Below are 22,756 nucleotides of genomic sequence, written 5' to 3' on the forward strand. Positions count from 1 at the left end.
CCGTCATCCCCGACTCATATTCACATACCTACCCGACCGTCCTCATCTGTCCAATCGACGGAAATTGATAGAAGACCGTCCTTATCTGTCAAACCGACGGAAATCGATAGAAGACCGTCTTGGCAAGTTCGTCAACCCACTCCGCCCCTTCTGCCTGCTCCACCTGCTCCTAGAGTCTTTCCCCCAACGACAACTGGACAAACGGATGTACCTCCTCGGAAATTAGTCTTTAAACCTAAGAAAAGGAATGTGATACTCCCAAAACCGCCGGTGGGCGATTCTGTAGTCGGGAAAGACAGGGGGGAGGAACAAATGGACGAGAAGATGGATTTGGTGAATGACGATGTAAATGAGGTGGAGGGTAAAATAGCAGAGGTGGAGAAAGATAGAGGTGTGATAGCTTATATGTGAGTGATTTTTCGTTCGCTATCCGGCATGTCATTACTCTTCTCAATCTGCACCAGGCCATGTCGATCTATCCCAGCCTACCAATCTTGCAAGCCAGCATTTCTGACTGTCTACCGCCTCTTATACATTGGTTCATATGCCGTGAATCAATTTTCAAACGCAGATTCTGACCTGCAGGCGAAACGACGTGGATCCTCTTCTTTGGGGCAAAGATACATCTCGAAGAAATGTTGCGCGTGCAGCTTTCAAGAAAAAAATCACGGCTCAACTCGCAGCTGAAGGAAAGAAAGTCACCAATCCTAAATGGAGAGATGATGGAGTAGCCTGGGATTGGGTGAGAATACCTGGCCCGAAAACATCTGGGACGTCTGCTTTACCTGTGGAAGTTCAAAACACTCCGGAACCCACTCATCCGCCTGCGTCTACGCTACCTCCTGCTTCTGCTCCTGTCCCGCCCGCTACGTCTACCGCCTTAAGCCTCGCAAAAGCTCCAAGTCCACCCGTGTCGACTGCCCAACCATCGTCAAGTAAACGACCACGACTCTCCACCTCACCTCCATCTGCGTCCGCGTCCGCATCCGCATCTAGCTCTGGCTCGACTAGACCCCTTAACCAGATTCAAAAAGAGGCGAAACATCCAAATAAGACGACTAATCCTTCTGTTTTCACCAACCTTGACCCGGAAAAGATCCCATTCTCTGAATATCCCTACATAATTCACCGTCCACTTCCACCGAAGTGGTATACCAAGGAAGCTAGAAGGGATACGGCGAATTTTGGATATTGGCGTGCGACGCAAGGTCGAACTGCCAGTGTACCTGATACCCAAGGCAACCCCACCAGATTAGTGAGGATTGGAAAAGTCAAAGATGGGTCTTTGAAGATTTATTGGAAACCCTTAGATCCTACCGCACCACTCACTAATCCCTTTCCAGATGCCGCTATGTCATCGGTTCCGCTATCAGATCCTCCAACCAACACATTGAACCGTCCAGCCAACACATCTGAGCCTCCGACCACCACATCGGACCGTCCGGCCGCCGCGTCAGAACCCCTCGCTCACGAGGGTTTAACCAAGAGCCAGAGGAGGAAACTTCGGAGGCAGGAGAAGAAGCAAGACGAGCTTTCACAAACCATGTTCAATTCCAGATCGTCATCTCCAGTGAAACCAGTTCGGTCCTCGATGGCAGAAACAAAGACGGAATCAGAGGAACCTCTGAAAAAGAAAAGAAAACGTTTAGATCTTTCACCTCTGACTCAGGCAACTTCGTCAACACCCGGGTTAACAGGCCGAGCGAGCACATCGGAATTGAACTCTGCTATCTTGACAGATTTGCAAGGATCGATATTGAAGAAGTTGCAGGCGATAGAGAATTGGACAAAGATCTTGGCGGAGTATCCGGAGAAGGCAGCGACGACCACCAAGCAGATCGATCGGACTCAGGAGGAAATCTTTAGGTTGCAGGAGGCGATAGAGGTGGAGAAGGCGAGATTGAGAGAGGCTTGAAAGACTTGAGAGATGTGCATGTTAGCCTATACATAGTGACAGAGTCGACGATCTATACTCCCTTGGAAGGATGATATGCATATGCCAGGACGAAATTGATCCGGTCATAAAGGAAATGATGCTGGGATGTGATCTCATGATCCGGCCGAATGTTCCACATATTGCGCGCAATTGCCACCGACGACACAACTGAACTGCTCTTACTTTCCCTCCCCCACTGCTTACTTTCACTCCTTATCATAGTAACTTGCCTCTCAATGTGCTCTATCCCAATAACGACCCCACGTCTCTACCTGATCACTTCATGAACATTACTCAACCTGAAATGTCCTCCAATCTGCCCAATCTACCCTCAGACGTCCTGTCCCACATCTTCTCACTCATCTCACCTCCCTTCCTCCCTTTCCCAGTACCTCGAACCTCTCGGCAAAAGTCCCAATCTCCCCCGGACCCACCACTGCATCCCCATCCTCCTCTTGACCCTCTGCCACCGCCTGACCAAACTCCTCTCAATCAACTCGCAGTGGTATGTCGCGCTTCTTCCAAAACCCTCGAAAGTGCTCGGCCATGGTTATGGGAAAACGTGGATGTACGCTCTGGTCGAGGTTGGTTAGCTATAGTCAACGCTTTGACCGAGGAAGTGACGGATGATGTTCCCTTACCTTCCAATCCCATAGAAGGCAAGTTTCCTGGACTATCCGGACCTACTTCGACATACCCAACTCAGGAAGACATACCCACGCCTGTTTCTCCGGATATGGGGCCGGGGCCGGCGGCAGATGCTCATGTTCAACCTGAAACAGTTCCAGGAGGTTATCAACTTTACAGGGCTTTTCCTCCTAGTCAAACGTATCCCCCTGCAGGAATTGGATCTTCGACGGTACCAGGAGTGAGATTGCAAGATTGGGAGATGTATTCTTCTCCGCCACCTCGCGCATCCCTGTTGCTTACTCCACCTCGATCTAGGAATCCTTCCCCGAATGTGATCAGCGATTCTCAAGTTCTTACGCCTCAGTCACCTTCTACTTCCACCTTCGTCTCTTCTACAAATGCGACGGCTATTCCAGCTTTGCGCAACACTAGATTGAGGGGAAGGTCTAGATCCCCAAGACGAAATTTAGGAGTCGGAAGTCCAAGCATCGACTCGATCCTTGGTTCAGACCGATCTCGCTCCACTGGTCACTCATCCCCCAGCATTCATCGACCGTGCACGGGAAGTCTTGACGAGGATGAAGAAGAGGCAAAAGATGAGATTATGCCTTTACCATCTACCCCGAAGATAGGATCAAAGCTCAGAGCACTGCCGAGAAATCAAAGTAGAAGAGAGGAAGAAAGCGAGTTGCTTCCTTCTCCTGGACCTTACATTCGTCATTTGACTTTTATCAACTTCCGTACAATTGGGAGCAGACGATCACAAGAAGAAGCGGTGAGAGGGAGATATGTCACTGCCGGGCGACTGGAGGGTGTCATCAAGGTGAGTTGCATGATCTTCAACTGGCTGTCACTGTTAGAGGGGATAGAGAAAAGTGAATAACGAGTAGAATGCTCCAAACCTTGTGTCCCTATGTATGACTGAATATGTAGATTCTTCCCTCACTTATCCAGTCGTCGAAGAACTCTTCTTTCGTGGTTATCATTCACCATCTTCTCATAGACGTCGCAGTGTTTCGCAAAACAGATCACTCTCTCGTGTCCGTTCACATTCGATTGGTCCTCCACCTTCAAGTACAAGTGATCAGGTAGATCCACCTCGACCTGTATATGTGCCATACGAAGAAGAAAATGATGTCGAGAAATGGTGTCGACGAGCGTTATTCACCCCTCTTCAAGCACTCGATTTGACCGGTTGTGTTAGCAGGGCGTTCACAGACGCAATGGGCGAGTTCTACGATACTTGGCTGGATGATCTCGATGAAGACGAACCGGAACAACATTCTCGTGACAGGGGTCGAGCTCGGTACAGAAGTGGATTGGAGAATATGAGCGAGACTGAGACGGAAGATGAAGAACTCTCAATGTCCATCAATCAATTATCAACTCAACGTCGAGCTCCTCGTTTCACATCCTTACAACGACTTTCTCTCCGAGCTTGTACATCTCTTGACCCTCTATTGCTCCATTCACTAGTACTCTGTTTCCCCAATCTTACCCATCTTGACCTCTCTAACACTCGTGTTCCCTCTGCTTTACTTTCAAGTCTCACCGACTCGCCTCCCAAGGGAATGAAATTGATATCGTTATCCTTGGCGAGATGTCCACGACTTGACCCATATCTCATCGTCCAAATGATCGTACGTTCGCCCGCTATGACAGATCTGGTCGATTTGAATCTCTTCGTCAACCCTACACAAGGTAATGCTATCAGTTCTGAAGATCTCACGATACTTCTCTCGCAAAGCCCTTGTTTCACTTCCGGTAAACTACGTTACCTCGATCTCTCCTCTTCCTGTTTCACACCTCATCACTTGACCCCTGAAATATTCCCACCGCAACCGTCCTTGGTCAGTCTAGGTCTATCTCACATTCCAACTTTACCTCTGAAACCTATCGCTCAATTCTTATTGCAACAAGCGAGAAACGTAGAAATACTTTCGTTGACTGGTACCGCGAATGAAACTTCTTTAGGACCGATGGCTACACCATTAATGATCACTTTAGAACTTCATATGCGACTCATCAATCCTTGCACGCAAGTTCCTTTTACCCTTGGGTCGCTCACGGAACCGCTGGACAAGCTGAAGAAGAGAGAAGAGGGATTGACGAGATTGAGAGTAATAGAATTGAATCGGAGGGTGGGAATGGGGGTCGAAGAGATAGGTAATACAGAATGGAAGATTATTTGGAGTAAAGGTGGTAGAGGATGGTATGTTGACACTTCGGCAGGATGGGTAGATTCACTTCGCGATCAATTTTCTGCTTCTTTATCAAAAATCAACCAGGATTATCAAATGGATGGCAGAAACACCGATGTATCTTCGAAGGAAAAAGGTGTGGATCCAGGTCAATTTATCTCAGTGGAAGGTAAGAAAGAGTTTGTCAGACATTTACCGGAAACACACCAATGGAGAAAATGGTTGGTCGACTTGAGCCAAGCTAAAGGTAGCGTCAGTAGCGGAGTAGGGTGGCATTCAAGAAAGATGGAGGTGATAAGGGGCTGGGGGATGTTAGGACGAGAAGAGGGATTAGGTGGGGCAGGGGCATTCGCTTTTGAGGAGTGAGGGAGGAGCTTTGGAATATCTGTAAGATTTATATTGCATCTAGGTTCATTTGAAGAGGTGGGGTGTGAATGATATTGATGCTATCTTTGCTTGCTTGCTCATAGACACGCCTGCTCACCTATCCTGGGACCTGTCTCTCCTTGGCCTCGAGAGCTACAACGATGTTCCGTGTACCATCGGTGATCGGTGAGTGACGGTTTGAGATGGAAAAGATGCCACTCTGCCACTGATCCACTGACATTGGCTGTCCCTCGTCATCGCTCACCCTGAGGCCTGAACCCATATCCTCTCACTTTCGAATAACTTACTCGAGTATCTGTCTCTGTTTTTCTCATCTCGTTTGTGGTGTGGATCGAACGCAGCTATCAAGTCATGTTCTCCAATATCACTTATCAAGGTCCGTTTTCCTTCCACCCCCTTTCATCACAAAGCTGACATCATATCAGATAAAGTAAATTCTATTCCCTCCTTTCCCTTATTATCTGCTAATAATGATCAGGAAGCTTTCTTTTCTCTTTTAGATGAATACTTCGCTTCTCGTCCTCATTTACTCTCACAATCTTCCTCTAATTCAATCTCACCAACTCTTCAACGTCCACCTTCCACATCTTCCCGTATCCTTCCACCAGCCCCATCTCCCATGTCACCTCGGTCTCTCCCTCCGGCTCATTCTCCCTCGAATACAAATACATACCCACAATCACCACCTACTGAAACGACATCTCAGAATGATAAACCGGATATGACCACTCGTTTTGTAGTGGCGGGTATCAAACATGGAACTTCTGGGGCCAAGACGGGATTAGGTATGGTAGCTAAGAACACTGGGGCGATGGGAGCTTTGGATAAAGCTGGGATGGGAGGTTTGGTAAGGGGTGCTGATAGATCTTTTAATTCTAATAAAGATAGGAATAAGGTGGAAGAAACTCAGACTACTCAGACGGGTGGAAAAAAGGGTGTTTCTGGATTGGTTTCGACAAAGGTGAATTCATCTCTCACTCTCTTCACTTCATTGTATGACGTTCCTGTGGTATCTTTTCAATTTATCAGACTTGTAATTTTCCTGAGGTTTATCATTTTACAAGTCACTCACATCATCATGACTTGATTACGGGTGTGATTCATGACTAGTAGATTGAAGCTGATTCGACAGACTTTCGGTCATGTGGATACTAGCTCGGGCATGTCAGCATTCAAATCTATGTGGAAAGATCCACAAAAAGGTTTGTTTTCTCATCTTCAAATCTCTCGTCTCCCATCCTTCCAGCTCCACAACTCAACTCCTGACCAACCTCGATTCATATGTTCCGGACGCGGTTAGGAAGAGGGTCTCTGAAATGGAAAATGCATGGCAGATACCATCCGATCTTGATCATCAACGACATGTACTGACCCCAGTCAAAACCCCCACTGTTGAACACTACCAACCATCAGCACTATCACACAGTCAAGCCAATCTCCCTCCTCCGCCCAGAAGATCAGTCCAGACCGTGGAGGTCATCGCTACTGAGACGGAGACAATGACGGGGGAAGGACAAGCCTTGGCGTTGTATGATTATGTCGGTGCTGATGAAGGTGATTTGGGGGTGCAAAAAGGACAGATTGTCAATGTTCTTGAGAAGACTTCGGATGATTGTGAGGTTCACTTTCTCTTTAATCAGCCCTCTGGTCGTGGGCTTCATCTCACTTCCGCGGTTGCAATCTAGACGGATGTACACCTCCCCGACCGCTTTTCATCTGAATTGCGTGACAAGCGAACGATAAGAGTAAGACTAAATTACAGGGTGGACTTGCGAGGATGGTAATGGTCAAAGAGGGCTAGTTCCTGCTGCGTATCTCAAAGAGACGTGATCAATCGTTTCTTCCTGGGTTCCCCGGCTTGACGATCAACTCTCATATTTTCATCGTCTTTCTTCGTTTGTATTCCCTACAATCTCTGTCTTGGTATTTTCTGGCTGCCTATGAGTACCGGTTGCTTCTTCTCTTGTCCGAGGGACAAGGAGAATCCACAATGCCATGCATTCTATGGTGATACAACAATTCCCCTCATCTCGACTTCCTCCATTGATTCTGATCGATTCTAACGAGTGGTGCTGATGCTTTCCATTCTAAAGACTCATTGATATCAAATCCTTCCATCCTTCACTATCCCCCTCGTAGTGTTATATCTCTTCCGCTGGTGGACGTCGTAACCACCAATCTATGACCGCTGAAAACCCCGCGAAAGCAGCACCTCCCCCCGCCATAGCTACTGGACCGGAATTACGAGCTAGAATAGCACCTGTTACGAACCCAGCTGAGACTGCGTTTGTCAGATCGTTTTTCGCTCGATACTGACATCAGCGTTCTCTTCTCACCCTACTCTGCCTGTCTCACACTCCTGCTATCGTCTGGGGCTAAACAAAGGTGTCATATTCCCTCTCAAAACTTCTCCAACAGTGCTACTAAGTTCCCTACTAACGATAGAGACATTTCCAATTGAAGGATCTTGTAGGAGAAACGATATTGGAGAATTAGGGGTATATGGGAAACATGAGCGGATATCTTGAAGACTCACCCCCTCTATCCCACATTCTACCCCACTATACAACGCACCAACCTTAGCGAAACCTCTCCCACTTCTCCACATACTCTTTCCCATCTCTTTGAACACATACGCAGTTTGAGCACGAGTACCAACTACGTCTCGAGAGGCTCGAGATAGAGGGTCTTCATATGCGAAAGTAGCCGACATGAGGGAGAAGAAACCTCCCATGAGGAAACCTGTGTATCAATTTCATGACCTTGAAATCATCTTCAAACCTCATTCGGGCTTCATTCAAATTCCGTTGATGAATACGCGATTAAAGCAACAGATGTGTCTTTACTAGTCTCATTTTGTTGTATGGTAATGAGAGAAAGAAAGGCAAGGAGAAAACTTACCTGCTCCTCCTGCCATAACCACCTTGAGTGGACAACTCTCCATTACAGTTCCCATCATCTTCTGATATTTTAACATCTGTTGGAATTCTTCCCTCTCTTGCGGTGTCGTTCCCGGAGGCATTGGCTCTTGTCCGGGAAGATACATGGGTGGTAATAATGGATTTGCCGACATTTTGTCAGTCCGTAGTGCACAAGTCCCACTACTTCTTGTCTTCTTGGTCGAATTTCAATGTCAAAATCTTATCAACTCCTCTGCCCTTTGATCTTTGACCATCTGAGGTGAAATTGTTGAGAGACACTAAGCGGCGATGGCCGACACCGAGTGCACCCGTTCCTGTTCGCCACTCGGAACATGTTAGCCGTGTTCCCCCACAAGAAAGTGTCAAAGGGAAGTCTGGGGCCACAACAAATGTTTGCTCCTTGACCACATAATTCAAAGCTTGAGCAGTGGTAAATACTTTTCTAATTCTGCTGGCTGGATAGAAGGGATATATTGTGGTGGTCGGTAGCTATATCCAGCTGAAACCCGACACGTTTCATCATCGAACTTCGGCTACGACGCCGACGCCACATTCCACCCTCAAAGACTATCCTCCCTCGACGTCATCTTTGCTTCTCCGACCGCTACCACTTTACTTCTTCCGACTCGCCATAGATATCAGCTTGAGAAGAGCTTACTTTCTCTATTCCCTTCTCTACTTGACAGCGATAACGACTAGAGATAGGAAAGCAAGATGGCAGCTGGTATAATGTGTAAGCGAACCTTTCACTAGGCACCCTTTGAACCCACGGCGAATCCACGTACATGTAGCCAAGAGCCAAGAGATTCCAAGCTTATACTTCAGACGATTTGGTGCTCATCTTCTGGCGTTTCATCATCAACATCTTCTTTCGTGAAATCAGGTGAGTAACCTATCCTCATCGACGACCTTATGAGTTGCTTATGGCAGACCTCGAGGGGCTTTCAATATTCCCAGAGATGGACCTGTTCTCTTCATTTGCGGTCCCCATTCCAACCAGTTCCTCGACCCCCTGCTCCTCTTCTCCGAAGTGCGTAAAGAGGGACATCGAAGGGTGGCCGTACTCACCGCTGCCAAGGTGAGTCAACCGTCTCAAGCTTCAGATCAAGCTGACGAACAGAGTATGGAAAGACAGTTCATTGGGTTAATGTCTCGTATAATGGACAGCAGTGAGTATATTTGAATCACCTCAACAGGAGATACATAGCTGATGAATAGTCCCAGTCGCTAGAGCGGCAGATTATGCTAAAGCTGGTGCAGGTAAAATCATTTTATCCGAGACCGACCCTCTCATCGTCACCGGCATTGACACGAAATTCACCTCTCAAATCAAACCCCGCTCTCAGCTCGTGTTGCCCAAATCAGCTGGGTATGCTTCCGCCCTAGTCGATGAAGTTATTTCCGATACAGAAGTCAAACTGAAGGCCGAGTTCACAGTACCGGGCAAAGATGGTAGTACCAACGTGAAAGCGTCTGGGAGAGTTAGGAACGATGGTGAGGGAAAGGAGGGATGGCAGTATAAGATCTTACCTCATGTGGAACAAGATCAGACTTATGGTGCTGTTTTCACCCGTCTGAACGAAGGAGGAGCAATTGGTATCTTCCCGGAAGGTCGGTTGTCTGTTACTGGATATATTATAAGAGATCGACTGATGATGAGGTGGTTCACATGACAGGACCGACTTTTTACCCTTGAAAGCTGGGTTCTCCATCATGGCATTAGGAGCTATGGCGGCCAATCCTGAATTAGACGTTCAACTCGTACCCGTCGGATTGTCTTATTTTCATCCTCACAAATTCCGCTCCCGAGCTGTCATCGAATTTGGACCTCCCATATCTGTCGATCGGGCTTTGGTGGAGATGTATAAGGAAGGAGGGGCGAAGAAACGAGAGGCGTGTGGAAGGCTCTTGGAGCAAGTGCATGATGGGTTACGAGCTGTCACTCTCCGTGGGCCGGACTGGGAGACGATGCAAGTGAGTGCAAACCTAGGGTCTCTGCGGACCATCTAACAAGGTCTCGGTACTGACCCATTAGGTCATTCAGGCGGCGAGAAGATTATACCGGATACCCGGACAGCACCTCACTTTGGGTCAAGTGGTCGAGCTCAGCAAACGATTCATGGAAGGATATCTACACTATCAACATGAACCACGTATCATCGAGCTCCGCCATCGTGTCATAGCTTACAATCGTTTACTGCGGGATATGGGTATCGCGGATCATCAAGTCGAACGCGCTTCCAACCGCAGTGTCAAATCCCTCCTTCTGCTCATCTATCGAACGGGGCTACTCTTATGGTGGGGAATGCTCGCTCTACCTGGTGTGGTCCTCCATGCACCCGTGTTCATCCTGGCCAAGTTGATAAGTCGGCAGAAAGCTAAAGGTCAGCTGACCTCTGCTTGTGAGATTTTGCTGATGGCGCAGAGGCTCTGGCAGCTTCGACAGTCAAAATCGAGGGGAGAGATGTGTTGGCCACTTGGAAGATTCTCGTCTCACTCGCCGTCGTCCCTTCCCTATATATCGTATATACAGCACTGACTACTTTCGTGGCGTATCGCAATGATTTAGTCCCAGAGTGGAGAGGTTGGATACCTTTGATTATGATGTCTGTATTACCATCACTAGGCTATGCTGCTTTGAAATTTGGAGAAGCAGGAATGGACGTTTTCAAGTGAGTTCAATCACATCCTCCTTTTTGACACATCAAACTCACAATCAGATCGTTGAGACCATTATTTCTCAGTTTGTGGCCTGGGAACCAGAGAGAGGTCAACAAATTGCGTGAGATGCGAGAGGCATTGTCAAACGACATTTCTGATATCATCGGCGAGTCTTCTTCTCCATCTCCATCGACTTTGACTGTTCGTTTCACTCACTGACAATACAGATGAATTCGGACCACAATTATACGAAAACTTTGATCAATCTCGTATCCTCCCCTCCGCCTCTGTCCCTCAAACAGGTCGTGCACCTGGAATGTTCGCCCGGAAATCCGACAAGGCGGATTCATCAGTCCTCTCTCATCCCATGATCTGGCTGGACGAACGAATCTTCGGTTGGTCCCGCAGTGCATCAGTGGGACAAGTGTGGGGTGCTAAAGGTGATAAACTTCGAAGCGAGCCAAGTACGGCACCTGGAAGTCCATACGAGAGTGAAGATGAAGAAGAGGCCGATGTGGATTATGATGACGTGAGTTTCAGTCCTTGTAATGGTTTATTACAGTAGCTGATTCTCATAGATCCTTTCTATCATCGATACGAGAAAATCAAGACCGACCTCACCACGGAATAGAAAAGGGAAATTGCGTAGTTATTCGGATCTATCGGCGGCGAAAGGTGGAGGGTCGCCAGATGGTCCGAGTGCGTCTTTACCTACGGTGGCAGATGATGAGGGGATACAGAAGCTGACCATGCGTAAAGGTGCGAAGAAGAGTGAAGGTGTATCGAATGACGTAGAGGTGTAGGGAACGGTGGTCGGGTGATGAAAATGGTATATGAAGTAGCGCACAGTATGTGTACACGATCAAATTATGTCATTACTTCACTCCAACATTGGTTGGGATGACATTTATTGAATGTGTCCTGCCCTCTGATCAGTCCCTTCGACCTCCGCAGCAATCTTAGCTGCCCTAATTCCCTCCGGACGGCTGTGAAATTCTCCCACAATGGTTCAGTTGAAATTTATTTGGGTTGTTCAAAGGGTCGAAATGCAAGCAGTCAATACATCGAAAGATGAGCCAAGTAACTCGGGGAAGGGGAGTGCTCTTGAATGATGTGGGACGAGTACGATAGAGTAAGCATACAAATTCGACAAAACGAAACCCGATGCATTCGACACAAATTCCCCTTTTACCTCACTCGGCTTTCGTTCCCAACACCCTCAAAGTCCTATCCATTCCACTCAACACCACCTCTGATCCCAACTTTCCAAATCTCACACCTGTCAAAACCCCCGCATTATCATCGAATTTCAACAACTCCTCCCAAGTCTTATTGGCATACACCCTGAGATCCGTCCCTGCCACCGCTAGATATTGAGCCGAAGGGTCAAAGTAAACCTCCGACACTTGATTCTCCGCAGGTAAAGTCCAACTCGTCACCACTGACAATTTACGTAAGTCGATGACTTTAACTGTAGGATCCGTGTCGGAGGCAGTAGCGAGATAATAACCGTTTTCGGAGAAAGATAATGAGGTAATGGAAGAAGTATGAGATTCTAAAGTAGCAGCTAAAGAATTCGAATTTCTTAATTCCCAAATTCTGATTAAACCATCTTTCGTACCACCTGCTTGAAGCATACCATCTGGATGAGTTCCAAAAGAAGTATAAGAGAAAGAACCTTCAACTCCTGGAATAGGCGAATAATCGCATATTTTGTCGGCTGTTGAAAGATCATATAGACTCCAAGTAGAATCGGTCGAAGCTGCCGAGACGTAAGATTTGGTAGGATGAACTGCCAAACCTGTTATATCGCCTTTATGTCCTGATAAAGTTGCCGAAGCTGACCATTTACCTTCTGTAGATCCCCAAACTCTGACAGTCTTGTCGGCTGAACTGGATACGGCAAGAGAATCCGTCACGAAAGAAACATGCGTGATGGGTTTCGTATGTCCTTTCAATGTTCCTAAGACTTTGGAAGCTTCTATATCGAATATCTGTACAATCTTATCGGGTCCACCGGTAATGACTACGTTTCCATCGGATGCCAGATCGAGGGTAGAGATACCAGGTGGTTTGGTAGCGTGTAAAGAAGGTATATGATTGATTTGAGTGTAATCTTTGATTCGTTCGGCCGTGACATAACCAGCAGCAGGTTTTCTCTTCTTTCTAACAGAGGACAAACTGAAGAATTAACGATTGATTCGTTACAACCTCAAACTATGACTTTTCATCAAGAGTAGTGCACGCGGACAGATATGGAAGAAGAAAGAAGATAAGAGAGGGACATACGCCTGGTTCGTCTCTAATATTTTCGCCTCAACCTCAGCTGGAAGTGCACTTTCAGGTTGCATTTCGACATCTTCCGCGGGTACATTTTCTTGAACAGGAGCAGTCACTCCTATGGTCTGTTGGATAGTTCCAAGTGCACTTATGATCAGCCATTCCTCTAATTTGTATAAAAGTCTAGACCTACTCTCTGGCCTCATCTCGTTCTTTCATCAATCGAGCGATGACCCTCATCGCTGCATCCTCGCGATACAAAGCATTCGCCAATTCCTGTCTCGAACTCTGGAAAGTCTTCTTGATCTCGAAGGATTCGAGCATGATCGCGTCATATTCCGCCTGGAGGGCGGCTAGTAAAGCAGGGATAGATGTTTGATTGGCTGGTCGCGGAGGGAGGGTTGAAGGTTCTATCAAGTTAAATATTGTATCTTCAGCGGATTACGAAAAACGACTTGCTAGCTTTGACATCTATAAGATCGTCTATTGTCAAAGGTTCTCCAGATATAGGATCAGTACCATTCTCCTCTGGAACGTTAGTTTGCACGATAAAGTTTGGCAAGATGTTTGAATCTCACCGATGTAACGCAGAATGAGAGATTTTTCGTAGACCGTCCCTGACGTTTTAGAGACAACCGGGTTTGTGGGAGCAGATCCAGAGACTATATTTGTCAGCTGATGAGACTTTGACGTGGATAAGAGACTCACTGGCGCAGAAGAACATGACTGCACGATGGGTTGAGGAGCGCAGAGGAAAAGTAATAAACTTGTTCCAGTTGAAGAGTTGGTTAGCTTATCACACCAACTTAAGGTTATGCCACGTCATGCATCACCACCAGCACTTGACCAAAGATCTCTCAGAAGTAAGATAGAAATATTGTGTATCGCTTTTCTCATAATAAGTCGGCACCTGCAAGCTTTGTCCCCTCTCTACTCGGGAAACAGTATATCGGGACAGAGTACCGGCAGCTGAATCTCGTGGACTGGGGAGACACTTCAATACCCCTGTAGCCGGTCCCACCTCAGAGGCCTTTTCCACCATGTCCGACCTCAAAACCTACATCAGCGACAATGTTGTCAGAGTGAGCACATTCAAAGTTCATTGCAACACTAGAAAGGCTGACGTTTTCCCAACAGATTCTCGGATCTTCAGACAATGCGACGGTGGAATACGTACAGTCACTTGGTGAGTGCACAGAATCACCCTAAAGCCCTTTGCTGACTTGCCACTCAGCCATGTCCTCCAAAACTGTCAACGACTTATACGGTGCCCTCCTCAACACTGGTCTCTCCGAATCCGCCGAGATCCAAGCTTTTGCTGCTCAGGTGCACTCCCTCGTTCCGAGAAAAGCAAAGCCTAAGTCCACAAAGAACGCATCAGTGACGAAACCTCAGAAATTCACACTTATGCTGGACGAAGATGACGACCTGAAAAGTTCACGTAAGAAGGAGAAGAAGATTAAAGGGAAAGAGAAAGAAAGAGACAGAGATGGAGGGGCTGTAAAGCTCAGCAGATCGACAAGGAAGAGGGAGACCGACGGAAATTGGGACGATGCACCAGACGAAGATCCAGATCCCAAACGGGTCAGACTCGTCTCGCCACCACGAGACGAGCAAGAGAATCTACTGCCGGAGGAGACAGAAGAAGAGAGGCTTGAGAGAGAACGATTAGAGGATCTTCAAGAGAGAGATGCATTTGCAGAACGGATGAAGGATAAAGATCGAGATCGGACCAAGAAACTTGTTACGGATCGGTCGAGCAAGTCAGAAGGGGGGTTGGAAGCGACCAAACGAGCAGCTCTTGCGGACGACAGAGAGGCTAGAGAAGCGGTCATTGATGATTTACGACTACGATCACGTCAAGAATATCTCACAAAGCGTGAGCAGCAACGATTAGACCTCCTGAAGCTGGAAATCGAGGATGAGAAGATTTTGTTCAGAGATCAGAAAATGACCAAAAGGGAGATAGAAGCATACGAGAGGAAGAAAGAGTTGATACGTATCATGGAAGCTCGACAACGGATAGACGACGGGACAGATGGTTATATGCTACCTGACGATTATATCACCGAGCAAGGGAAGTTGGATCGGAAGAAAAGACAGAATGCTTTGTATCAACGGTACGAGGAGAGTAAACCGGTGGAGGGACAATTCGTCACGGACGTAGACCAGTGGGAGGAGAGTCAGCGGTACAAGACCGATCTGAGAACAGGCGCCATGGACAGGGAAGTGGTAGAGGAAGCTTATGATTATGTCTTTGACGAGAGTCAAGGTATCCAATTCTTACAAGAAGGCAGATTGGACGGGACTTTAACGGCGGAAGCTCAAGCGATGCTGGACCAGATCGTTGCTGCTGAGAAGAAAGCAATGAGTATTCAAGAGACCCGACAATCATTGCCTATCTACGAATTCCGAGATGAATTGTTGGAAGCGATCGCCGAACATCAAGTATTAGTCGTCGTAGCTGAAACTGGGTCTGGTAAAACTACTCAGCTACCTCAATATCTTCACGAGGCAGGGTACACAAAAGGCGGGATGAGAGTGGGTTGTACCCAACCTCGACGAGTGGCAGCTATGAGTGTCGCCGCTCGTGTGGCGGATGAGATGGGTTCACGTCTTGGACAAGAAGTTGGGTATTCGATTCGATTCGAGGATATGACGAGCGACAAGACGGTGCTCAAATATATGACCGACGGCATGTTGCTTCGAGAGTTTCTCACCGATCCTGAACTATCTACATATTCCGCCCTTATCATCGACGAAGCCCATGAACGAACTCTTTCCACTGATGTCCTCTTTGGTTTAGTCAAGGACATTGCTCGGTTTCGACCTGAACTCCGACTACTCATCTCCTCTGCCACACTCAACGCTCAGAAGTTCGCGGCATTCTTCGATGACGCACCCATCTTCGATGTTCCCGGACGACGATTTCCCGTTGACATGTTCTACACTCAACAGCCCGAAGCTAATTATATTCATGCAGCGGTGACGACCATTCTACAAATACACACCACTCAACCCAAAGGCGACATTCTACTGTTCCTCACTGGACAAGATGAGATCGAGGCAACGGAAGAGAACCTCAAAGAGACCATGTATGCCCTTGGTGACAAGGTACCAGAACTCATCATCGCTCCTATCTATGCCAATCTGCCAAGCGAAATGCAAGCTAAGATCTTTGAGCCGACTCCGGAAGGCGCGAGGAAGGTGGTTCTCGCTACCAACATCGCTGAAACATCTATCACCATCGACGGTGTGGTTTACGTGATCGACCCCGGTTTTGTCAAACAAAACAATTACAATCCCAAGACCGGTATGTCATCATTGGTCGTCGAGCCCATCTCTCGAGCTTCTGCCCAACAACGGGCAGGGAGAGCAGGTCGTGTTGGTCCTGGAAAGGCATTCCGATTGTACACCAAATGGGCGTTCAAAAATGAATTATTACAAGATACAATACCGGAAATACAACGTACCAACCTTGCCAATGTCGTCCTTATGTTGAAAAGTCTAGGTATCAACGATGTTCTCAATTTCGACTTTCTTGATAAACCTCCTGCCGAGACAATCATTCGATCTTTCGAACTTCTCTACGCCCTCGGTGCTTTGAACCATAAAGGCGAATTGACTAGACTCGGTCGACGAATGGCGGAATTCCCAGTGGATCCAATGTTGAGCAAGGCCATTATCAACTCTGAAAATTATAAATGCACACATGAAGTGCTCACTATCATTTCAATGTTACAAGAATCCGGATCACTGCTTTATCGACCGAAAGACAAGAGAGTGCATGCTGATAAAGCACATAAGAACTTTATCAAACCCGGTGGTGATCATTTTACTTTGTTAAACATCTTCGAACAATGGGCGGACGCGAATTATTCTCAACAATGGTGTTATGAAAACTTCATGCAATATAAGAGTTTGGTGAGAGTACGGGACATTAGAGATCAGTTGGCGGGATTGTGTGAGAGGGTGGAAGTGATAATCGAAAGTTCACCGAATGAGATTATACCAGTGCAAAAGGCAATAACTGCGGGGTACTTCTACAATACCGTGAGTGTTCACTACACATTTTCTTTATCTGTTCCTCTCTCCATTTACAAGTCTCACATATCTGGCGTGTTGGATGATGAAGGTGAAGGATCAGAATTAACTTTACAGGCACGTATAGACAAAGGTGGTGGATATCGAACGACCAAAAACAATCATTCAGTCTATGTCCATCCTTCCTCTTGTCTCATCGGGATGCAACCGCCACCACGGTTCATACTCTACTACGAACTCGTTCTCACTTCGAAAAAGTACATGCGACAGTGCATGCCTATCGAAGGTACATGGTTGTCGGAACTGGCACCTCATTATTTCAACAAGAGCGAGGTGGAACAGATGATGGGGAGTGCCGGAAAGGTCAAGATGCCAAAACAGGTGGCAGAGCCGAAGGTTGGGCCAGTGCTGGCGTGATTTTACACGAGTATGGCGATGTACAAGCGAATGGATGGCTATAGAAAGGTCAATCTGCCTTGCGAAATTGAAAGGGTCTTGTACAGGAAGGGAAAGGGAGGAAGCAGTGTGTGGATCAACTAAGGAGAATCGGCTCAGAGGGAGTGTAAGAAGTAACATTAAATACAAAAATTGCATACTTCATGTCTTTCACGGTCTTCCTCCCTTCCATTGGCTCGGTGACAGAAGATGTTTACTGTTTATCCGCAATCGGTACATCCTTGCCGGTGGCCTTATAAGTCAGCTCTTGACTCCTTGTTCCCAGCTACAGTCCCTAATTTCGCATTCCTCTGACACGACCGAGCGCACAGTGCAAAGACAGGGGATATTGTCATCGGTGACAGGGAGGTTGGCGAGGAGGAAGTTTGAATGACTTACCTTCTTGAAAGCACCTCTCAATCCATCGGAAATCTTCTCGGTGGTACTTGCTGATTGACCGTGTCCGGCTTTGCCCAAAGCAGCACTGACGCCTTTGTCTACCATTTTAGCCGAGTGTTTCCTCTGGTTTATATGTTCCTCAAACACGACACTTAACCTCCGACCTCAACTTCCAATCACCTCAAGATTCATGAGAGGGTGATTGTTATCGAGATAGTATTGAAGGGGAGATTTCCGACCAAGCATTCTCCAGAAAACCATGTGATAGAACATGATGCCTCGCATGAAATTACGAGAGACATGATATGGTAAGAAGAGGAATAACCGAGGAGGGAAGTCGACTCACCCAGGGCATCTTGTTGTCCCGTGGCCGTAGCAGAGGTAGGATTTGCAGTTGTCTCAACAGCAGGAGCGGCACCGGTCGTAGGGTCTGACATTATTGTTTGTAATGAGAAGGAATTCTTTGAGAAAACTTGAAATATGCAAGAGAGAGAAGGATGAAGGTGATCGATCGTCAGCGAAAGATTCATATACTCACTCCACTGGCGATGCTTGACAAGTAGTGAGTGACGATGGATGACGCTGCCATGACGCAACCGGGGCCTCATCAGGGCGATCGAAAAATCCGGGTGTACAGTATGATGCATGGAGGGCAAAGCAAGCACACAGTTGGTAGTTTCTATTGCGACGCGGCCCATTTGACCCAATCTATTCTACTTGAACCCATCCGAGATTTGTGTTGTTCTAAGTTTACCAAATGTCTCATTGTTGGTCTCCCGTGAGGACAATTCTATCATCAGCTTATGCTCCGTTTCCTTCCTCTCTCTGAAATCGATAGCAGGGGAGAAATCATAACATACCCATGGTTGATCTATAGTTCCCATATTTCTCAACAACTGAGAGTCAGCCATGAGCCCATTCCGCTAAGACAGATTGAAACGCTGAACAGCAACCAGGTGATTGTACTGACTGCCGTGACGGGATACTCGAAAACACATGTGGAAATGAAAATGGCCCAGAGGAAAACTCACCGTGGTCATTTGAGCTTTAGTGAGAGCTTTACCAATCATAACACTCTTCCTGCATGCACGCATGGCAAACATCGCTCTTGCTTTGGAACACCGAGATTTAGGACCACCACCCTCAGATAAGAGATGTAACAATTGTTCAAGATCTAAGCTTTCAGTTCACGATCTTCACCTGACCTTTGTCATTGATACCTGGTAGTTTTGACGTGTAGCAAGGTAATAAAATAGCAGAAGAGGAACGGAATGTACTCACCTTTCACATCAAAAGTCGTCTCCTTGCTTACTGGCATAGCGCTCAATAGAACCCTCTCTCCTCTTCCAGGTGGGGCATCCTCTACGATCTTCACCTCGAATCCGTTATTCCGCAACACATCTAGATGTTCCATGGCGGTGATCTCGTCGCCTGCTGTCAATTGCAAAGACCGAGGTCTGACGTTAGTCCATCTGTTCTCCGAGTGATGCAAACAGCAAATGTGTCGAAACGGACTATAGCTATGACCTAACGCCTTGTGCCGAGTAGATAGAAATACCAGGGTGATATGGCTCGAAGGCCCAAGGGAGGGAGGAATTGGAGACGGAGAATGTATGAGCATAAAATACACGTGAGATGAGACTCACTTGATCAACTTTTGAGCTTTGATAATCGTCGTCCGCTGTAATGTCTCAAAATTGTATTTCTCATCACTAGCATGTTGGTCAATGATGAACAAATCATCAGACTCATTCCGACGCAGACGAGCAATGATAAATCCTTTGTTGAATTGACCGAGCACTTCCATATCCTCGAAATCGACTTTGGAAATGACTCTACTCAACGCCGCTTCTGCGGACGAGGCATCATGGTTATTGATCCCAGCTGCGGAAGTGACACCGCCTTGTCTCAAAGCCGAATGAACGTCTCGAGATGCAGAGGAAATAGGTAGGGAAGTGCGACGGGAAGGATAACGACTTTGAAGACGTTTATAGTTAAAAGAAAGGGACAATTCCCCGGAAGAGATGGTCGATTGAATTTCAGACCGATAGGGAGTTGAACCATGTTGAAGGGGAGGAGGCCGGATGGGAATGGATGATGAGTCGAGAAATGCTGATGGTCGTGGATGGTCACGAGAGAGGGGAGTATCTGCAGTGGCAGTGTGTTCGTCGTCAAAATCCTTGTCATCGAGCTGATCTGATCCCTCGTCTTCGAAGATAGGCTCGTCGAGACGACGAGATTTTGCCTTTGGTTTCAACACCGACCCCGACTGCTCCTCATCCATGTCCGAGTCCATACTGACGTCCTCTGACGCCTCGTCGATGCCGACTCCTTCCAGAATCGGCTTCTCTGATCTCTCATCCACGGACTCTTCGTCTTCATCTTCGCCTGTATCCAAGGACAAACTTGTTGGCTGAATTACCACCACCTCCTCCTCTCCGTCTTCACTGTCCGTTCCCTCGTCTCTTGTCACTCCCTGACTAGCATACGCCTTCAGATGGTCTCGAAATTCTGCGCGAGCGCTGCGAAGTCCCTTTGAACCAGTGTCAGAATTTTGAGATTGCGAGGACTTGGCCTTTCGTTCCGGTGACCAGATGGCCGTACTGGTCCGAAGAGTCTGTGTTACAGTTGAAGGTTTGCGAGAGTTGTGCGTCGTGTTATCTATAAGCTGGACTCGGGATCGTTTTGGGGGAGGTTGAGATAATTCAGGTTCGCCTTCCTCGTCTTCGTTCAGTGTGAAGGGCGTGAGTGAATGATCCTGACTTGATCTCGTCCTCGGATTTCTGGGCATTAGAGAAGGTACGACTTCTCCACCTTCTTCTACCTCTTCACTTGCTTCGTCGTTTGAAAGGCCATCGTCACCTACTGGACCACCCTTCATGACATCGGGATCGCTAGCCCCCGGAAGAGTATTCTGCCGGAGTTCTTTGATGGTATGGCTGGCACCTTCTACAACATAGGCAGATCTGCTAGGTTGCCAAAACTCTTCCAAAGCCGTCTAAGTGATCAGCACTCCCCTTTCTCATGGGAGATTTGAACTTTGATCAACTCACACGAAGAGCTTCTACCAACTGCATCTCCGAATGCAAGAAGACGGTCCTCTTGTCAGGCGAGACGTTGATATCGACAGTCATAGGTGGAAGGGTGAAGTCCAGGATGGCCAACGGGACTTGATGCGTATTAAAAGATTTATAAACTTCGTTGATAGCTCTTCCGACCTGCACATCAACACAAGTCGTTGACATATGACTGGTATCCATGAGGGATATGACGATTAACCTTAGACAGGTCGCACGGTCGACCATTGACGTAGAAGTATTGTCTGTCAGGAGAGGAACGTCCTTGACCCCAAGCGGCAGTCGATATCAAACCATCTACTTTCACGATATGTGACCTATCCATCAGCTCTTTGGGTCACACAATGATGGATTGAAGACGATCTGACATTTCTTGTGCCCCTTGTCGCTTCAAATTCGGTCGATCATTTGAGACCTCGACTTCTAGATGTATGTCCAATACCCCTTCGAGAGCTTTAGGACCCCATATATTTATGACGGAAGAACGAAGACTGCCTCGACCGTCAGTAGAAAGTAAAGTGGATCGTTTGCTGTTTCGTCAGTCGCAGGGATCGCTGAGGGTTGATAACATACCCAGATTTTCCAGAAGGGAGGGATTCAACTTTGATTCTAATCCCTTTCCCATCTCGACCAACGGATGGGACCAGAGCGTAGGCAGTAAGGAGTGACAGAGCTTTGGAGAATTCTCTTTTAGAAGTTCGCTCAAACTCTTTTCTTCGCACTGGGAGAGGGGTGAATAATCCTGTTATAGTCACTGTGGTCCCTCTCTATGACATTAGCACTCAGGGATCCACAAGCATCTGATAATCTTTCACGAAAGACAAGGTTCAGAGATGTTCAGTTGCAGAACCAAGGAAGGACATAGAGGGAGAAGATGATCACGAGAGATGTGAGCAGATGTACGGAACTACTCACAGGTCTAGCCACTCTTCCAGTCGAATCGAGTACTTTGCCATCTCTCCCTAATTTGATTATAGCTCCCATTGGTGCGGTCTCCTTCGTCGCCGTGACGACTGTCATGCTCTCGCTCAGCGCACATAACGCCGACAAAGCTTCTCCTCGGAACCCAAATGTCTCCACCAGGGGCAATGAAGCGAGGTCGGGTAATTTTGACGTATGGTGTTTCAATGCTTCTAATCAGTTTGACTCCCGTAAGAACCACAAGAGCCCAGTAAGGGGACAGCTACAGAACATAGAGGAAAGAGTCCACAAAACAGGGACAGTCAAGGAGCTGAGAAGATCAGAGCAGAAAACCAACCTATAAACTCCCAATCATCCTCTTTGATCCCACTCCCATTATCCGACACCTCTATACCTTCCAGACCATGATCGCGAATTCGCACCTCGACTTGATTAGCGCCGGAATCAAGAGCGTTCTCAAGGAGCTCTTTCAGACATCCTTGAAGGTCTAGGATGACTTGACCGGAGTGAAGATGATGGACCGAGGCGGAATCGATGGCTTAATGTCAACCTCTTTTCCACTTCACGAGTCCTTCGTCGCTGATCGCAGAGCAGCTTGGCACATGGGGGAACAAGGGAGAAGGAAGTGAGAGGATGATACTGACGCTTTATACTGCCCGACATGCCTACAGGGCATCACAGGGACAGCAGAACATGAGGAGAAAAACAGAAAGAAGCAGAGTTCGCGACTGATTTCCGCGGGCAATGGCAAAATCGCGTCTCGACAGGTCGCACGATACAGTGTACGGCAAGTCCCAGGTCGGAATTTCCGCCCTGGCTACCCCAACACCCCAACATGGATTTGATTTCTCCTTCTTCCCCTGA

General features: G+C 47.4%; 8 protein-coding genes across 8 annotated transcripts; 4 read left to right on the plus strand and 4 right to left on the minus strand.

Moving 5' to 3' along the window:
- Positions 1-2,240: 2,240 nt before the first annotated feature.
- Positions 2,241-5,062, plus strand: TREMEDRAFT_67058 (uncharacterized protein; the record flags this gene model as incomplete). Its single annotated transcript, XM_007001853.1, has 3 exons — positions 2,241-3,389; positions 3,457-4,905; positions 5,036-5,062. The coding sequence occupies 3 exons, from the start codon at positions 2,241-2,243 to the stop codon at positions 5,060-5,062; spliced, it is 2,625 nt and encodes an 874-aa protein (XP_007001915.1).
- A 564-nt stretch (positions 5,063-5,626) lies between these two features.
- TREMEDRAFT_24523 (uncharacterized protein) lies at positions 5,627-6,984 on the plus strand (the record flags this gene model as incomplete). Its single annotated transcript, XM_007000445.1, has 4 exons — positions 5,627-6,103; positions 6,287-6,356; positions 6,532-6,768; positions 6,917-6,984. Coding segments are annotated over 4 exons (852 nt in total), but the record flags the coding sequence as incomplete, so codon positions are not given.
- Positions 6,985-7,295: 311 nt separating this feature from the next.
- TREMEDRAFT_25751 (uncharacterized protein) lies at positions 7,296-8,227 on the minus strand (the record flags this gene model as incomplete). Its single annotated transcript, XM_007000607.1, has 3 exons — positions 7,296-7,466; positions 7,691-7,896; positions 8,056-8,227. 3 exons carry the CDS (start codon positions 8,225-8,227, stop codon positions 7,296-7,298), a joined length of 549 nt encoding a protein of 182 aa, XP_007000669.1.
- A 255-nt stretch (positions 8,228-8,482) lies between these two features.
- TREMEDRAFT_70810 (uncharacterized protein) lies at positions 8,483-11,623 on the plus strand. Its single transcript, XM_007001978.1, has 11 exons — positions 8,483-8,808; positions 8,901-8,958; positions 9,006-9,153; positions 9,196-9,244; positions 9,294-9,686; positions 9,736-10,049; positions 10,111-10,459; positions 10,501-10,747; positions 10,796-10,902; positions 10,964-11,265; positions 11,315-11,623. The coding sequence occupies exons 1-11, from the start codon at positions 8,790-8,792 to the stop codon at positions 11,537-11,539; spliced, it is 2,211 nt and encodes a 736-aa protein (XP_007002040.1). The 5' UTR covers positions 8,483-8,789; the 3' UTR covers positions 11,540-11,623.
- Positions 11,624-11,929: 306 nt separating this feature from the next.
- Positions 11,930-13,740, minus strand: TREMEDRAFT_67061 (uncharacterized protein; the record flags this gene model as incomplete). The annotated part of the gene is made up of 6 exons (XM_007001854.1): positions 11,930-12,917; positions 13,026-13,163; positions 13,210-13,426; positions 13,476-13,544; positions 13,595-13,678; positions 13,725-13,740. The coding sequence occupies 6 exons, from the start codon at positions 13,738-13,740 to the stop codon at positions 11,930-11,932; spliced, it is 1,512 nt and encodes a 503-aa protein (XP_007001916.1).
- Positions 13,741-13,942: 202 nt separating this feature from the next.
- Positions 13,943-17,477, plus strand: TREMEDRAFT_70811 (uncharacterized protein; the record flags this gene model as incomplete). Its single annotated transcript, XM_007001979.1, has 4 exons — positions 13,943-14,098; positions 14,154-14,202; positions 14,251-17,069; positions 17,178-17,477. The coding sequence occupies exons 1-4, from the start codon at positions 14,057-14,059 to the stop codon at positions 17,475-17,477; spliced, it is 3,210 nt and encodes a 1,069-aa protein (XP_007002041.1). The 5' UTR covers positions 13,943-14,056.
- Positions 17,478-17,756: 279 nt separating this feature from the next.
- TREMEDRAFT_58968 (uncharacterized protein) lies at positions 17,757-18,331 on the minus strand (the record flags this gene model as incomplete). The annotated part of the gene is made up of 2 exons (XM_007001404.1): positions 17,757-17,992; positions 18,241-18,331. The coding sequence occupies 2 exons, from the start codon at positions 18,329-18,331 to the stop codon at positions 17,757-17,759; spliced, it is 327 nt and encodes a 108-aa protein (XP_007001466.1).
- Positions 18,332-18,573: 242 nt separating this feature from the next.
- Positions 18,574-22,431, minus strand: TREMEDRAFT_25119 (uncharacterized protein; the record flags this gene model as incomplete). The annotated part of the gene is made up of 11 exons (XM_007000521.1): positions 18,574-18,684; positions 18,755-18,790; positions 18,926-19,068; positions 19,176-19,351; positions 19,541-20,711; positions 20,944-21,112; positions 21,174-21,288; positions 21,340-21,501; positions 21,545-21,738; positions 21,887-22,101; positions 22,230-22,431. Coding segments are annotated over 11 exons (2,694 nt in total), but the record flags the coding sequence as incomplete, so codon positions are not given.
- Positions 22,432-22,756: the final 325 nt, after the last annotated feature.

The sequence above is a fragment of the Tremella mesenterica genome (genome assembly GCF_000271645.1).
Source record: "Tremella mesenterica DSM 1558 unplaced genomic scaffold TREMEscaffold_1, whole genome shotgun sequence".
NCBI lineage: Eukaryota > Fungi > Basidiomycota > Tremellomycetes > Tremellales > Tremellaceae > Tremella > Tremella mesenterica.

Excerpts from the sequence above, each read along its gene's own strand:
- TREMEDRAFT_70810 (XM_007001978.1), top strand. Across the intron at positions 9,245-9,293 it reads GTCTCGTATAATGGACAGCA|TCCCAGTCGCTAGAGCGGCA; the intron begins GTGAGTATATTT and ends GCTGATGAATAG. Across the intron at positions 10,460-10,500 it reads AAGTCGGCAGAAAGCTAAAG|AGGCTCTGGCAGCTTCGACA; the intron begins GTCAGCTGACCT and ends CTGATGGCGCAG.